Source organism: Bubalus bubalis, chromosome 16, assembly GCF_019923935.1.
Source record: "Bubalus bubalis isolate 160015118507 breed Murrah chromosome 16, NDDB_SH_1, whole genome shotgun sequence".
Classification (NCBI taxonomy): Eukaryota; Metazoa; Chordata; class Mammalia; order Artiodactyla; family Bovidae; genus Bubalus; species Bubalus bubalis.
In genome coordinates this window covers 67,589,348-67,607,232 of record NC_059172.1, presented here as the reverse complement: position 1 = coordinate 67,607,232, position 17,885 = coordinate 67,589,348, and the positions used below count along the sequence as shown (strand labels likewise).

Sequence of the window (17,885 nt, the reverse complement as noted above, 5' to 3'; positions counted from 1 at the left end):
ATATTTTTAATTTAGAGGATTAGCTGCAATTTCATAAGGTCCTTGGGAAGTTTATTAGTTGACACCTTCAAATGTCTATTTCAGTTATTAGACATGTACTGTGCTTTTAAATTCTGTTTCTTTTAAAATAGTTACCTTTGAATTGAAGTTTCTGCTGTACTGTAGCCTCTTCATAGTGACTGCTCTTTTAATTACCACTTTGTTTGCAAATTCAGTAACCTTTTTATTCTCAGTCTGTTTATAATATTTGAGCATTGTGCCATCTCCTATCATGAAATTTTCTTCTGTGACTTGGCTTTCTGTATCACCTTTTTTTTAAAAAAGCATTCTCCTTTGCTAGTGGAATTTTACTATATTGCAATTTCATTTGCGTGTAAAACCTACTTGTTGTATATGAATGGTAGAGTTATTCATATACATTGTTACTCATTTACCTTGATTGTAAGGTACTTGAGAACATTCTTGTTTTATACACTATGCAATACTAAGCATGTAAAACAGTAATAATATCTATTAAAATATTTTTGCATGTGTAATTTCATTTGGTATAGAATTTGATTGCTCTCTTGAATGTTACCGTGTTTACGTGTGTACCCATGGCTAATTCATGTCAATGTATGGCAAAAACCATCACAATATTGTAAAGTAATTATCCTCCAATTAAAATAAATAATTTAATTTTAAAAGATATTATTGAGTGTAAAGTACTAGACTAGAGCTTTAATTCATACCTTAAGTAAAGTGATACTAGGTCTCTTTTTTATAACTGCTGTTAACTTTATAAATGATTTTTTAAACAAATTATTGACTACCTCCTAGAAAGTTATTTAGGTATTCTGATTGATGTATATAGAGTGTAATATGTCATTTGTCATGATTTTATTAAAAGTCTAGTTTTCACCAAGAAAATAACTAAAATTTGGGGTATTATAATCTAAATTTTTCTTTTGAATTTTCACTGATCTATCAAGAAAATGTTTTTTCTTGATAGTTTTATTCTGAAAATGATGACTGATTTTTTCTATAACTCTTAGGGATTTGGATCCTGCTCCTAATCCACCTCATTTTCCATCACATGTGATTAAAGCAACATTTGCCTATATCAGCAATTGCCATAAAACCAAGCTTAAAAGCATTTTAGAAATTCTTTCCAAAAGCCCTGTAAGTATACTTTACTAGGATAATACCTGAAGAGAGAATTCCATCTTTTTCAGCTAGAAAATCTGTTTAAGTACATTTTATTTTTATTTTTTTGTAAGTATAAGTACATTTTAAAAAGAAAAAAGTAAACAAATGGAAAACTTACTTGAATAAATTAAGAAAAATACTCATTTACAAGTTTATATCTTAGTGTTTTACTTGTCAGTATTAATTGAAATATGTCACATATGAGGGCTGAATTTTGTGACATTTTAGTCAGGTTGGCTTAGGATTTGTGTATATATGTATTTTTTAAAGAATATACTACTAAATATTGTTTACTATCTGAAAACAAAATAAATTGACAAGTTTTTTAAAATTTAAGATAGTAATTTTCTTAATGTGATATTTTGCATTTGATATCAAAATCCCAAGCAAAATTCTGAAATTTAGAATTCTGTAATTTGAATATAAAAATGTATGTATTATGTCTGAGTATATGTGGTTAGGCAAGGTTTTACTAAATGTATCTTTATTTTCTAGGATTCCTATCAGAAAATTCTTCTAGCCATATGTGAGCAAGCAGCTGAGACAAATAATGTTTACAAAAGGCACAGAATTATTAAAATATATCACCTGTTTGTTAGTTTATTAATGAACGATATAAAGAGTGGCTTAGGAGGAGCTTGGGCCTTTGTCCTTCGAGATGTTATTTATACTTTGATTCACTATATCAACCAAAGGTAAATAATATATTTAGACCAATATATAAGAAGTTTTTCTACCCTCATCTTAATTGAAAACTTCTATGCTTCTACAGGGTAGAAGCCAGAGTATTATTTTCTGAATTTTGCTTTATATATATATATATATATACATACATACACTTCTCCAGCTCTAGAAGTCTTTAAATATTAAAGATCTTCTCTTCAACATTTTAAATATGCTAATTTTACATGGCCATAAATAACATGTTACCATAGCAGTTCTGCTCACCACTTCCAGTGTGTGGTAAGGGGAAGGAAGGGGGATTCCCAGTGCACACCCAGGGTTCAGACATCAGCTGGTACCTGCCTGTAGATAGTGTCAGATCCCACAGGTTAAGAGCTCAGTCCTACAAGACTACCCTCTCTCCAGCCTCATCAGACTTCAGTTGAAAACTATAGATTGGAGGTTTCAATAACCCCCTTCCTTGGGTTTGATTATTTTGCTAGAGTGGCTCACAGAACTTAAGAAACCTATTTACTCACTAGATTGCTGGTTTATTACAAAAAGAAATAACTCAGGAACAGCCAAATGGAAGAGATACTTAGGGCAAAGTATGGGGAAAGGGCATAGAGCTTAAGTGGTCTCTCCAGTCACTTCATTCTCCTCTTACCTGCAAATGTTCACCAATCCAGAAGCTCCTTTAACCCCATCCTTTTGGGTGTTAAGAGAGGAATCATCAGCCATTGGTGACTGATTGAAGGGAAAGCCCTTCTTGATCAGAGAGGTGGGACAGAAAGTTCCAACCCTCTAATTATAGGGTTGGTTCTTTTGGCAACCAGCCCAGATCCTTAGAGGCTTCCCCAAAGATACTTCATCAACATAACAAAAGACTCATTTATTGCTCTCATCACAGGAAATTCCAAAAGTATTAGGGACTCTGCCAGAAATGGGGACAAAGACCAAATATATATTTCTTATTATAAATCACAGTATCACAATTACTATAGATTTGGGAATGTATGTTCTTTTTAGCATCTCTATCCTTTCCATTGGTTTTAATAATGATTCTATTGTCTATTGTTTTCTTATTAGTAGATAACATTGTAATCAAATAAATTTAAGCCCTCAAAGCATATGAAGATATCTATTTCCATTTTGTTTTCTCATATTCTTTTTTGCTTTTTAAAATATAATTTTAAGTCATATGTATGTGTGTGTACTTTAAGTCATTCAGTCTTTTTCCTTCACTTTTTTTTAGGTTTTATTATGGTTTAAAATATATAACATAAAATTTCTCATTTTTAACTATATTTTAAGTATCCAATTTAGTGCTATTATGTTCATGGTATGCTATTAATTTTTATTTCTGTCATTGCAGTTTCCAAATCCAACTTATTTATTACCTCAAATAGAATCTTTCTATTCATTAAGCAATAACCACACAGTTCCTCTTCCCTATAGCCCTTATAGCTTCTAATCTACTTCCTATCTTTTTTAATTTCTTTGTTTTAGGTATTTCATATAAGCAGAATCATAATTTCTTTGCCCTTTCCTGTTGGCTTGTTTCACTTAGCATGTCTTCAGTGTTTATCCAGCATCATGCTTTTTTGTGGCTAAATAACATTCCATTGGGTTTCCCTGGTGGCTCAGATGGTAAAGAATCCTCCTTCTATGTGGGAGACCTGGGTTTGATCCCTGGGTTGGGAAGATCCCCTGGAGAAGGGCATGGCAACCCACTCCAGTATTCTTGCCTGGAGAATCCCCATGGACAGAGGAGCCTGGCGGGCTACAGTCCATGGGATTGCAAAGAGTCGGACACAACTGAACGACTGAGCCCAACAACATTGGATATATGACACTTTTTTTTTAATCCATTCATCTCATGAAGAACACTTGGGTTGTTTCATAGGCATGAAGTGTTATCTCATTGGGGATTTGATTTTGCATTTTCCTACTAACTACTCATGAGTATCTTTTCATGAGCTTATTGATGATTTGTATGCCTTCTTTGGAGAAATGTCTATTTAAATCCTTTGCCCATTTTAAAAATTGGATTGTCTCTCAAATCAAAAACTGATTTGAGAGAATAGCATTGAAACATGTATATTACCATATGTGAAATAGATCACCAGTCCAAGTTCAATGCATGCAACAGGCAATCAAAGCCAGTGCATGGGGACAACCCAGAGGGATGGGATGGGAAGGGAAGTAGGAGGGGGGTTTGGGATGAGGGACAATACAATAAAAATAGAGAAAAAAAAATTGGATTGTCTTTTTGTTGTTGAGCTGTAGGAGTTCTTAATATATTCTGGGATTGAACTCAGTATGTGATTTGCAAATATATTCTGGATATTGAATTCATATGTGATTTGGAAATAGTTTTTCCCATCCTATAAAATTTTCACTTTCCTGATAATGTCTTTTGATGAGCAAATGTTTTTAATTTTGATAAGGTCTGATTTATCTCATTTTTCTTTTGTTTCATGTGTTTTTGGTATTGTAGGTAAGAATGCATTGGCAAATCTAAGGTCATGGAGATTTACCCTTAGAGTTTATTCTAAGAGTTTTATGATTTTAGCTCTTAGATTTAGGTTGTTGATTCATTTTAATTTTTATAAACAGTGTGAGTTAAGGGTTCAGTTTCATTCTTTTGCATGTGGAAATCTAGTTGTCCCAGCACTATTTATTAAAGACTATTCTTTCACCCTTGTCAAAAATCAGTTAGCCATTGATGTATGGGTTTATTTCTGGATTCTCAGTTCTATTCCATTGGTCTTTCCTTATGCCAGTACCATGCTGTGTTGCTTGTTGTTGTTCAGTTGCTAAGTCGTGTCCAGATGTTTTCAACCTCAGGGACTACAGCATGCCAGGCTTCCCTGTCCTTTGCTATCTCCCAGAGTTTGCTCAGACTCATCCATTGAGTCAGTGATGCTATCCAAATATCTCATCCTCTGTCACCCTCTTCTCCTCCTGCCTTCAATCTTTCCCAGCTTCAGGGTCTTTTCCAGTAAGTCGGCTCTTCACATCAGGTGGCCAAAGTACTGGAGCTTCAGCTTTAGCATCAGTCCTTCCAATGAATATTCAGGGTTGATTTCCGTTAGGAATGACTGTGTTGCTTACTGTAGCTGTATAGTAACTTCTGAAATCAGGAAGTGTGAGTCCTCCAATTTTCTTCTTCTTTTTCAAATTGTTTTGACTGTTTGGATACCTTGCAATTCCATATGAATTTGTTGACCAGTTTTTCCATTTATGCAAAAAAAGTGCTGGAATTTAGATGGATATTGCATTCAATATGTGACTATTTTAGATAGTGTTAATATCTCAACAGTTTGTCTTCCAGTCCATGAATACAGGATGTTTTTCCATTTAGTTGGGTTTAATTTCTTTCATCCATGCTATATAATTTTCAGTGTACAGGCGATTCACATCCTTGGTTAAATTTATTCCTAGATGTTTAATTCTTTTAGGTGCTATTGCAAATGGCAACCCACTCCTGTACTCTTGCCTGGAGAATCCCATAGACAGAGGAGCCTGGTGGGCTACAGTTCATGGGGTCACAAAGAGTCGGACATGACTGAGTGACTGTCACTTCACTTCTGCTCCATGCAAAACTAAGGACCAGGATCCCACATTAGAAACAGGGTCTGAAGTTTTCATGAATATTGCCAGGCCGAGGATGATGTGGGGCAAGGACAAGTAAAATCACCACAAAGCTTTCCTAGTTTTTAAGTTTCCTTTTTCTTGATTCAGTGATTGCTTGATTGTTGCTGTTTTACAGAGTTCTAACAAAGTTCATACAGTTTGCTCATTTTTCAGTATTTCTGTCAGGGGAACTTGGAGCTGCCTACTCTGTCATTTTCTTGATGTCGCTTCTGTTTTTGGCTTTTAAACATCTAATTTTAAAGAATTAGATGTAAAACTAACTTTTATGTCATGCCACATCAGAATTAGAGCTGTTGAATAATAATGACCTTTGAACAATTTGATATCAAAGTAGTGTCCTGTAACTTATTGTTTTTTCACCCACATTAGGCCTTCTCGTTTCATGGATGTGTCATTACGTAGCTTCTCCCTTTGTTGTGACCTATTAAGCCGGGTTTGCCACACAGCGGTAACTTACTGTAAGGATGCTTTAGAAAGTCATCTTCATGTTATTGTTGGTACACTTATACCCCTTGTGGATGATCATATGGAAGTTCGGGAACAGGTAATTTCCCAAATCATGTTCAAAATGATATATGAAATATATTGATACAATATTCTTGGAAAGAACTGGGTTTTTATGTTTACTTGGTATAATCAGTAATTTTAGTGAAAATAGTCTTTGAAAAATGACGGGGAAAGCATTCTCAATGAATTAAGCCTTGTAATCTTTTTGTTATAGAGCACCTAGTAATTTTGATCTAATAAATAACCTGATTTCTTTCTTACTTATACTGGAATGTAGAGGTAGTCAAAACTAGGGATCCAGTTCACACTACTCTGATGGTGTAAGAGATATTATATGAAATGCTTCAGTAATATTGACAACCGTGTTCCTCAGTGTCCATCCTATAGTAAAGGCCCTACATGTTTGTTGAATTATTTGAAAGCCCAGAAACAGTAGTAGCTAGGTGCCTTACTAGTGATTAGAACATTTTATCTAAACCAGATAAAACCAGATAAAAACCAGAGTTTTTATCATTTATCACAGTGGGTTTCTTTGTTTTACTTTAACATAGAATTAATCCATTTCTCTTGATTTTTTCTTTTTTAATTATGTTTAGGTACTGGACTTGTTGAAATTCTTAGTGATTGATAATAAGGATAATGAAAATCTGTATATCACAATTAAACTTTTAGATCCTTTTCCTGACCATGTTGTCTTTAAGGATTTGCGTATTACTCAGCAGAACATCAAATACAGTAGAGGACCCTTTTCACTTTTGGAGGTAATAATTATTCTGTCATCTTGCTATTTTGTATTAGAGAGGATAGTAGTACTTTCTGGAAGTCTCTAATCCTCTCAGAGGAAAAAACTGGTCTTTTTTAAAAATTGTGATTAAAAAAGCGTAAGCTGAAATTTGTCCTCCTAACAGATAAAAAACTGAATTTTTAAATATACTCTTGCTTTGCACTAAAAGTATAAATATCAAAGTTTCTTGGTAAATATCTGAATTTAAATATTAAAGAAGTATAATATAAAATATGCTTGATGAAATATACATATAAGATTCATTAATGTCTCAAAATTACCATCTGATCCTCTGAAGGAAAATATAATGCTTGAATTAGAGATGGTATGTAACTTTTTGAAGAGTTTTTCAGGTTTTAATCTTGTTTAACCCTTAAAAATTTCAAAACTATGTTCAGATGTTTTCCTTATAAATCTTACTATAACTTTACTCTATATTTGGCTATAATCAATATGAAAATATAGTTAAATATATTGAGACATAAAACTAGAATTGTAGTGATAAATAAATACAAGTTTAAGCTTTTCCCTCTAATTGAGTATACTATAACAATCTTAAACTCTAAATATTTTATCATGAGAGAGTCTAGTAGAATTTAAATGATTAAAACACTGTAAGATTTGAAGTGAAATAAGTAACTTATTTCCACCTTGTTTGGTAGTAACAGTGATAGGAATCAGTGTCTGTAGAAGGCATTAACTGATTTTTAGAAATTTTATTTTACAGACTTAACCAATGTATGTCAAAAGCAAGTTACATTTTTAGCTGATTTTCTCTTTTAGGAAATTAACCATTTTCTCTCAGTAAGTGCATATGATGCACTTCCATTGACAAGGCTTGAAGGATTGAAGGATCTTCGAAGACAACTAGAGCAACATAAAGATCAGATGATGGATCTTATGAGAGCATCTCAGGGTATTCATTTTAATGACTTGGGTTATTTGTATACGTTTCTTTTTGAAAGAATCTCTTAAAATTCTTGCTCTTGGTTTAATTGCCACAGATTTAGTTCAGACCCTCATCATTTCTCATCTAGTTATGAAAGACTTTCTAAGTTGTATCCTTATCTTGAATTACTACCATTTTATCCATCCTTTGGACCTGTGCCAGAATGTCCAAATTTATTCTGCCACTTAAAAAAATGTTAACAATTTGCTGCTGCTCAAAAGAAAAATTTGAGTTCTTTAAAGGGAGGCATGCAAAGTAATCTCTCTCTGCCTACTACCCCAGTTTATTTAAATAAAAGAAACATTTCATTTTAAGCATCTTAGCCATGTATGTGTTTTGTTTGTATGTATGTATTTGTTTTGTATCTACACACATATTTGTATGTGTGTTTCTAGCTTTTTTTTTTAAGAAAACTTCCATTTTTAAGTTGATTTGATTTTAGTTTTTAGGTTACTATGGTACTGCACTTGATGGAAATATTTTCTACTTATGTTTTGACTTTCATCATCCTGTGCTCATTAACTTCTTATTTCTATTCTGTGATTTTTGTCCTCAGTACTTTTAAAAATTAATTTTGTTTTGACCATCTGAATTCTGAGTTTCTAGAATATTTGTTCTTGAGGTATATAAATGTATATACATGTGTGTGTGTATATATATATATATATATATATATATATATATATATGAAACATGAACTTTTTCTTTGTATATCTAATTCTTGTGTATTTGGGTATTTTATTGATTCATACCAATATAGCCAATAGATGTTTGTAGCTATTTAAATGACTTAAAATTTAGTAAAATTTAAAGATCAACTTCTTTGTTGTACTAGCACATGTCAAGTTCTCAGTAGTAACATGTGGCTTGTGGCTGTCATTGGACAGCATGGATTATAGACCATTATCATCATTGCAGAAAATTCTATTGGACAGGGCTGGTCTATTCTAAATGCAAGAGGCTAAAAACCAGGCATTCTCCCAAGGTTCCTTCTAGTTTAATGCTGAATAATTTTTGTGTTTCTAAATGTGATTTTGCTAAAGGTCTTGATTTCTCGGCACAACTTGTTAAGACATTTTTCTCTCTCTGTCTGCCAAATATTGCTGCCAAACGTTTTTACATGATTCTATTGAAGAAGGAAGTTCGGATACATTCATTTACTTTGTATTTTTGAAGCGCCCACAATTTAAAATCTTTATTAAAGTTTTCTAGTCACACAATTTAAATATTTGAGCATATTATAAAGAAAAGTGTTGTCTCCACCATAATTTAAACTAATTTTTTCAAAACTGCTTCTAGATAACCCTCAGGATGGCATAATGGTGAAGCTGGTTGTCAGCTTGTTGCAGTTATCCAAGATGGCAGTAAACCACACTGGTGAAAGAGAAGTTTTAGGTAATCTATTTGGCTTAGTGAATATGAGTTTGTTTGTTTGAGTGGTCATCTACATAGCATTTTAAAAATCAGTAAAATTTGTTGTCTGAAATACTAGGGAAATACGAGGTGCTAGTTAGATTTCTGTTTAGTTCAAGTATCCTTAAGCAGCCCTCCTTTCATATTTTCCTTCCTTAGACATTCATATAAAGTAAAAAGTTAGTAATTAATATGTGTGCATAACTATTAATTTGAAAATGGCTTGTACATATTTACTGGAGAGGGGAATGGCAAACACTTCATTATTCTTGACTTGAGAACCCAATGAACAGTATGAAAAGGCAAAAAGGTATGACACTGAGAGATGAACTTCCCAGGTCAGTAGGTGCTCAGTATGCTACTAGACAAGAATGGAGAAATAGCTCCAGAAAGAATGAAGATGCTGAGCCAAAGCAAAAACAACACCCAGTTATGGATGTGACTGGTGATGGAAGTGAAGTCTGATGCTGTAAAGAACAATATTGCATCGGAACCTGGAATGTTAGGTCCATGAATCAAGGTAAATTGGAAGTGGTCAAACAAGAGATGGCAACAGTGAACATCGACATTTTGAGAATCAGTAAACTAAAATGGACCAGAATGGGCGAATTTAATTTGGATGACCGTTATATCTACTACCGTGGGCAAGAATCCCTTAGAAGAAATGGAGTAGCCCTCATATTCAACAGGGCTTCCCTTGTGGCTCAGCTGGTAAAGAATCCACCTGCAATGCAAGAGACCTGGGTTCAGTCTCTGGGTTGGAAAGATCCCCTGGAGAAGGGAGAGGCTACCCACTGCAGTATTCTGCTCTGGAGAATTCCATAGACTATACAGTCCATGGGGTTGCAAAGAATCAGACACGATGGAGGGACTTTCACTTTCACTCATAGTCAACAAAGAGTCCGAAATGCTGTACCTGGGTGCAGTCTCAAAAGTGACAGAATGATCTCTGTTCGTTTCCAAGGCAAACCATTCCATATCAGAGCAATCCAAGTCTATGCCCCAACCACTAATGCCAAAGAAGCTGAGGTTGAATGGTTCTCTGAAGACCTAGAAGACTTTCTAGAACTAACACCCAAAAAAGATGTCCTTTTCATCATAGGGGACTAGAATGCAAAAGTAGGAAGTCAAGAGATACATGGAGTAATAGGCAAGTTTGGCCTTGGAGTACAAAATGAAGCAGGGCAAAGGCTAACAGAATTTTGTGAAGAGAATGCACTGATTATAGCAAGTACCATCTTCCAACAACACAAGAGACGACTCTATGCATGGACATCACCAGATGGTCAATACTGAAATCAGATTGATTATATTCTTTGCAGCAGAAGATGGAGAAGCTCTGTACAGTCATCAAAAAAGAAGACCAGGTGCTGACTGGCTCAGATCATGAACTTATTGCAAAATTCAGACTTAAATTGAAAATCTATAGGAAAGCTACTATCAGAAAGATAATGAGTGGATTCAGCAAAATTGCAGTATACAAGATCAACATGCAGAATTCATTTGTGTTTCCGTACACCAACAGTGAACAATATAAAATGGAAATTCCATTCCATTTATAATCCCATTTATAATAGCACTTAAAGAGAATTACATACCTAGGGTAATTTTAGTTAAGGAGGTGAAAGACTTATACACATTCTGTTTTTTAGAAGTAAGTCACTAAGTATAGCCAGCACTCAAGAGAGGAATAGGCTCCACCTTTTGAAAGGAGAATTATCAATAAATTTTAAACATATTAAATACCATAATATCAGGGGAAGAACATGAGGCAGCCCTCTGGCATCCTGAAAACATCTGTCTTCATTTGGGTAGTGAGAATATAGGTGGAAAGAAAATATATGTGCCTGCATGTATATGAGAGTTTTCACTGAACTAAGTGTGTAAGATTTATGGACTTTATGTAATACCTCAAAAAAAAAGTGGATACATACAGTGGCTATTGGAGAAGGCATTGGCAACCCACTCCAGTATTCTTGCCTGGAGAATCCTTTGGACGGAGGAGCCTGGTGGGCTGCTGTCCATGGGGTCACACAGACACGACTGAAGCGACTTAGCATGCATGCATGCACAGTGGCTGTATTTAGACTTCCCTTAATATCTACATTTTACTAGTTAATCTATCTCTTGGATATGATTTTATAGGGGAAAATATTACCCACATGGATGATATGTAAAGGAAATGATACAGTATTTTGTAGCTTCTTGAATCTATTGAACATCTATGAAGTGAAGTGAAGTCGCTCAGTCATGTCCTACTCTTTGCGACCCCATGGACTGTAGCCTACCAGGCTCCATCCATGACATTTTCCAGGCAAGAATACTGGAGTGAGGAAACATTTAAATGTTAAAGGATGACAAAAACATATTTTTGAAATTAGAAAATTTCTGTTTTATATATGATCTCTTAGCTATAACTTTACTGAATTGGAATTTCTATATGTAGAGGCTGTTGGAAGCTGCTTGGGAGAAGTGGGTCCTATAGATTTCTCTACAATAGCTATACAACATAGTAAAGATACATCTTATACCAAGGCTCTTGAGTTATTTGAAGATAAAGAACTTCAGTGGACGTTTGTAGTGCTGACTTACCTGAATAATACACTGGTAGAAGATTGGTGAGTATTTAATGATACCTTGTGTCTGATAGCACTTCCTCAATTTGACATTCAAGATTGATACCTCATATAAATTAACATTTCCAATAACTAAAGCTTTCTCCTTTAAGTTGCCATACTTTTGGTCTTAAGTATTTAGTCAAAATCATTGTATTTTTATTAATTCACATAATTACTAAAACCCTATATGCCAGGTGCTTATTATCATGATGTATATACGAGACAAGGTGCATGTTAAATTTTAGCAAGAGTGAAATTGAAAGTCGCTCAGTCCTGTCTGACTCTTTGCAATTGCATGGAATAGTCCATGGCATTCTCCAGGCCAGAATACTGAAGTGGGTAGCTGTTCCCTTCTCCAGGGGATCTTCCCAACCAAGGGATCGAACCCAGGTCTCCCACATTGCAGGCAGATTCTTTACCAGCTGAGCCACCGGGGAAGGGTAGACTAGACAAATAGTGTAAAACTACCAAGTGGTTCCACAGAAAGCATTAGGATAGGGGAATATAAATGGGGGTATTTTGGGCATTTGTCAAAATCAAAGGTACCACTTTCCTCTCAGCTAGACGTTTTGATCCTTTTTTTAAAAAAAGTTTTATTTTATATTGAAGTATGATGGATTAACAATGCGGTGATAGTTTCAGGTGGACAGAAAAGGGACTCGGCTATATTATATCCATTCTCTCCCAAACTCACCTTCCATCCAGGCTGCCATATAACATTGAGCAGAGTTCCCTGTGCTTTGTATACAGTAGATTCTTGTTGGTTATCCACTTTAAATATAGTAGTGTGTATGTGTCAATCCCAAACACCCTATCTCTCTCCTTCATCCTCCCCCCTTAACAACCATAAATTCCTTCTCCAAGGAGGTGTGTCTGTTTCTGTTTTATAAATAAGTTCACTTGTATCCTTTTAAAATAGGTCATAGAGTGGGAATTACAACTCCAAAAGTTTTAAGCTAATCAGACAGGGCTTTCTTTTTCCCATTAATGCTCAATACAAAACAAAATGGCAACAGTTAGTATAATTTCAGCTTGCTGATTATGAGATTACTTTTTCTTTCTCGTCCCCTCCCAATTTATCTATTTGCAGTTGGCTCAGATGGTAAAGCGTCTGTCTACAATGAAGGAGACCTGGGTTCAATCCCTGGGTTGGGAAGATTCCCTGGAGAAGGAAATGGCAACCCACTCTAATACTCTTGCCTAGAAAATCCCATGGAGAGAGGAGCCTGGTGCAGGCTATTGTCAATGGGGTCTCAAAGAGTCGGACACGACTGAGTGACTTCACTAACTTACTTACTTATGTATTATTTACAGACCCTTGAACAATGTGAGGGTAAGGATGCTTTGCTTAGTGGAAAATTCATATATACTTACAGTTGGAGCTCTCTATCCATGGTTCTGTATCTGAGGAGTCAACCAACTGCAGATGGTGTAGTATTTACTATTGAAAAAACTCTGTGTATAAGTGGATCTATACAGTTCAAACCCTTGTTGTTCAAAGGTCAAATGGATTTATTTTTGATATATTTGAGCATTTCATCACCACCATTTTTGGGGACTGGGTTCAAACAATTTTTGCCCACAATTGGGCATGTTTCTAAGGTGAATAGGGCTTCCCAGGTGGCCCAGTGGTAAAGAATCCTCCTGCTAATGCAGGAGAAGCGGGTCGATCCCTGGGTCAGAAAGATCCCCTGGAGAAGGAAATGACAACCCACTCCAGTCTTCCTGCCTGGGAAATCCTGTGGACAGAGGAGCCTGGTGGGCTACAGTCGATGGAGTTGCAAAGAGTTGGACATGACTGAGCAGGCATGAACTCCCATACTATGGTAAAAAGGTATTTTGCATCTGTTTCCCTGTAAACCCTCTCCTTCTCTTGGGGAATAAATGATTGGCAATAATGTCTACTTGCTATGTTTTCATTGTTGATTTTAAGGATGTGTATCTTTCTCTCTTTTATTGTTGTTGTTACAGTGAAAGGGCTGGCATGGTTTCCTTCCCAACGTTTTGTTAGAAAAATTTTCAAGCATACAGCAAAATTGAAGAAATTTTGCAGTAAATACCCGTATAATTACCACCTAGATTTTTACTATATTCTGCCATTATTATCCTTATTTTATCACATTTAGCCATTCTTCTATTAATTCATCTCATTCTAAAAAAATGTATTTCAAAGTGTATCTGATACAGATTTTGAAGAGATTTTCCACAGAAAATTTGCAAGCTTTGTGTTTCACTTGTTACACAGTAATTTGCAGTTGATTTTTCAGAAAAAGGTGCACAAAAATACTAGTGTAACTTAAACTTGAGAACCGCAGGGAATAGGTACAGTTTGTTTTTCCTGTCTTTTTTGTAAGAGGAAAAAAATCATTACATGTTTGAGGGACCTCAGGTATACAAAGGGATGTTGACTAAGGAATTCACAGAATCATGGAAGGCTTCTGTGAGGAAATGTCATTTAGTGGATCTGAGTGTTGAGGAATTAACTGGAAGATGATTAGGAATAAAACATTCCAGGCAGGGAATAGCTAGAGTAGAAAGAAGCTTCATGTGTTTGAGGATCAGAAAAAGCCTGGTGTGGAAGAAGATGATGTGAAATGAAATTAGAAAGGTCTGACTAATTCTGATTAATAAATTTGATTTTATTTGAAATACATAAGGAAGCTATGGAGTTTTAAGCAGTGTAGTCATGATGCAACTAATCCTTTTATTGGGACTTTTATATGGCAAATGGCTTGTGATAGGGCAAAAATGGAAATAGGATGCCTGATTATGAAACTGTTGCAGTTGTCCAGAGAAAGGGTGGCAGAAGTCAGGGTCCCTGCTGGCTCAAATGGTAAAGAATTTGCCTGCAATGCGAGAGACCCAGGTTCGATCCCTGGGTCAGGAAGATCCCCTGGAGAAGGAAATGGCAACCCACTCCAGTATCTTTGCCAGGAGAATTCCATGGACAGAGGAGCCTGGTGTGCTATGGTCCATGGGGTCACAAAGAGTTGGATGAGACTTTCACTTCACTTTCAGTGAAGATGAAATGGAACCTTGCGATATTTTTAACACAGAGCAGCAGAACCTGCTGATGAATTTAATTTGGAGGAGATAGGGAAAGATAGCAGAATGAAGGATGAATTCAAGTTTACAGTTTATGCTTCTGTGTCTTAAATTGAGACTCCTAAAAGGACTTAAGCCTTTACTTGATAGCTCATTAGCATATATAGTATCAGGCTTTAAGACATTTTATGTCAGCTATCATATTTTCAGTACTGTTGTATTACAGTCCCCTTTTTCTTAATTTTTTGAAAAAGAGAAGGACCTTTAATTTTTTATTAGAGATTATAGAGTCTTACCTAATAATGCCAACTAGCTTTTCACTTACGGTTTGTTTAAAATTTTTCTAGACAATAATGTTATCATTTGTAGGGAAATTCCATTCTCTGTTACCCCAAATTATTTGTTCCTCATAGAGAAAATGTTATCAAAATATTTTTTTGTGGGTGATTAGTATTCTGTCATTCTCATTCATCATTAGTCAATATTATTTTCAAGTATTTCTTTTTATGAGACTTTTAAATTTATAGTAAGTCATAAACTTTCATATAGTGAATGAAAGGAATTGCTGTTACAGTGATTAGTAACTCAGGTTTACTAAAGGAATATTAAAAAGTGCTTGGTAATTGTTTGGTATTACCCAATTTTATGGGTATAAAATTTCCTAATAAATGCAAAGGTTTCCTAATATAATTTAAGGTTTTAATTTTTTCATAAGGAGTTGCTTTACATTCATTAAGATTAATATTGATATATTTTGTGGCGTTTGAATTATGTGTTTTTCAGTGTCAAAGTGCGAGCGGCAGCTGTTACCTGTTTGAAAAGCATTTTAACCACAAAAACTGGACATCGTTTCTGGGATATTTATAAGGCAACAACTGATCCCATGCTGATCTATCTACAGCCTTTTAGAACATCAAGAAAAAAGGTCTCTTAAATAATGAATGTTTATTGAATACCCACTATATCTAGAACAGTTGTATTTGCTGTGGGCTATGAATGTCATATTGCTTAATTATGCTAACACTTAATATTTTCTGGAAATAATTTCAGCTATAATTTGAATCCAAGGGATTTGTATTTTTAGTTACGGCAGTGTGGAAAAGCTGAGAGAGGTAGCCTAGAGAAATTATGGTTGATTTGGGGGTGCATAGGAGGAGTTCTTAATGACAGGCTTTTTTTTCAAGGAGTGGAAAACCCCTTTCTTTGACCAGATACAAGCCATTGCTCCTGGTGTGGTTTATAGGTATTGTGATAATAAGTTAATGTGAAATTTTAGATGACCTAGATTTCTCCCTTTTTCATGTTGATGTCAGATATAACAAGGTTCCACTGAAAGGACTCTATGAAAGAGACTTAAGAACCCTTACTTTATTAATCTAAGCATTTTTCTCTAATATTTTCTTTTTATAAAGCAACGGAGAAATATGCCATTGAGTTTTCACCAATTTAACTTCAGTAACGTAATGTATCATAAATATAATTTTGGTCTTATTGAAATTATTGGCAGTATAAACTTATTAATCATTCCTGAATATTATAAATTATAAAATTATAAGTAATATTATAAATTATAAACTATTATAAAGGAAATCAGTCCTGAGTAGTCACTGAAAGGACTGATGCCGAAGCTGAAGCTCCAGTACTTTGATGTGAAGAACTGACTCATTGGAAAAGACCTTGATGTTGGGAAAGATTGAAGGCAGGAGGAGAAGGGGACGACAGAGGTTGAGATAGTTAGATGGTATCGACAACTTGATGGACATGAGTTTGGGCAAACTCCAGGAGTTGGTGATGGACAGGGAGGTTTCCCGTGCTGCAGTTCATGGGGTTGCAAAGAGTCAGACACGACTGAGGAACTGAACTGAACTGAATATTGTAACCTGTAAAACATTGCAGTTTTAAAATTTTAAAATTTCATTTCATCCTGAAATCAGTTCTGTATGGTAGATACAGACTGGTTACATATATAAGGCAGAGAGTCTGTGATTCAACATACCACTAATAAAATGAGAGTAGAAGTTTCCTTCTGTTTAGATCAGTAAATTTTCACCAGATTCTACCTTTCATAAGCATAATTGTATTTTAATTTTTAAAAGTAACTGATGCATATAGATTTAGTTTTAACTATATTTAGTTTTATTTGGCAGAGAATGCAGTGGCACCCCACTCCAGTACTCTTGCCTGGAAAATCCCATGGACAGAGGAGCCTGGTGGGCTGCAGTCCATGGGGTCACTAAGAGTCGAACATGACTGAACGACTTCACTTTACTTTTCACTTTCATGCATTGGAGAAGGAAATGGCAACCCACTCCAGTGTTCTTGCCTGGAGAATCCCAGGGACGGGAGAGCCTGGTGGGCTTCCGTCTATGGGGTCGCACAGAGTCGGACATGACTGAAGCGACTTATTAGCAGCAGCAGCAGCAGCAGCAGTTTTATTTGGAAACGTTTTTGTTTATGCCTAGATATTTGTTTGGCATAGGAAAGATAAAATGTGTTTCTGGTTACTGTATTTATGTTTTCTGATCACTTTTTTCTAGTTTTTAGAAGTATTAAGACTTGATAAAGAAAATCCTTTAGAAGGCTTGGATGATACAAGCCTGTGGATTCCTCAAAGTGAAAATCATGACATTTGGTTAAAGACACTGACTTGTGCTTTTTTGAATAGTGGTGGCACAAAAAGTGAAGTTCTTCAGTTATTAAAGCCAATGTGTGAGGTAAGAAGATTAGTCTGACTCATACCCTTTCTACTTCTGTTTTTTTCATTTGAGCTTTCTCATCATAATTTTCTTTGCTTGTCCCATTCCATTTTGCTTTTTTGTTCATGTTCATGGCTTATATATAAAAATCATGTTCATGGCCTATATATAAAGAAAGAGTTCTGTGTACTGCACACCACCTTCATGCAAAATAACTTATACTCAGCTCTTGTGAACCCATTCAACAGAGCATCTTTTTATATAGGACTTTTCAGCTGTGAGGTAGCTACATTTCAGAAGAGTTCTAAGGGGGTGTCATAAATAACATGTTACTAATGATAGTTAAAATACAGATGATTAGA

General features: G+C 35.0%; 1 protein-coding gene across 7 annotated transcripts in view; it reads left to right on the top strand.

The window, feature by feature from the left end:
- The window catches only part of ATM (ATM serine/threonine kinase), a 152,049-nt gene that overhangs the window by 68,992 nt on the left and 65,172 nt on the right, over nucleotides 1-17,885 (top strand). For all 7 annotated transcript variants that reach the window (XM_006053341.4, XM_006053340.4, XM_006053344.4 and 4 more), the window contains 9 exons: nucleotides 1,035-1,161; nucleotides 1,684-1,883; nucleotides 5,881-6,055; nucleotides 6,615-6,779; nucleotides 7,586-7,718; nucleotides 9,051-9,146; nucleotides 11,611-11,782; nucleotides 15,611-15,752; nucleotides 17,365-17,541. In XM_006053341.4, the coding sequence (XP_006053403.1) occupies nucleotides 1,035-1,161; nucleotides 1,684-1,883; nucleotides 5,881-6,055; nucleotides 6,615-6,779; nucleotides 7,586-7,718; nucleotides 9,051-9,146; nucleotides 11,611-11,782; nucleotides 15,611-15,752; nucleotides 17,365-17,541 (1,387 nt within the window). The remainder of the gene's footprint in view (nucleotides 1-1,034; nucleotides 1,162-1,683; nucleotides 1,884-5,880; nucleotides 6,056-6,614; nucleotides 6,780-7,585; nucleotides 7,719-9,050; nucleotides 9,147-11,610; nucleotides 11,783-15,610; nucleotides 15,753-17,364; nucleotides 17,542-17,885) is intronic.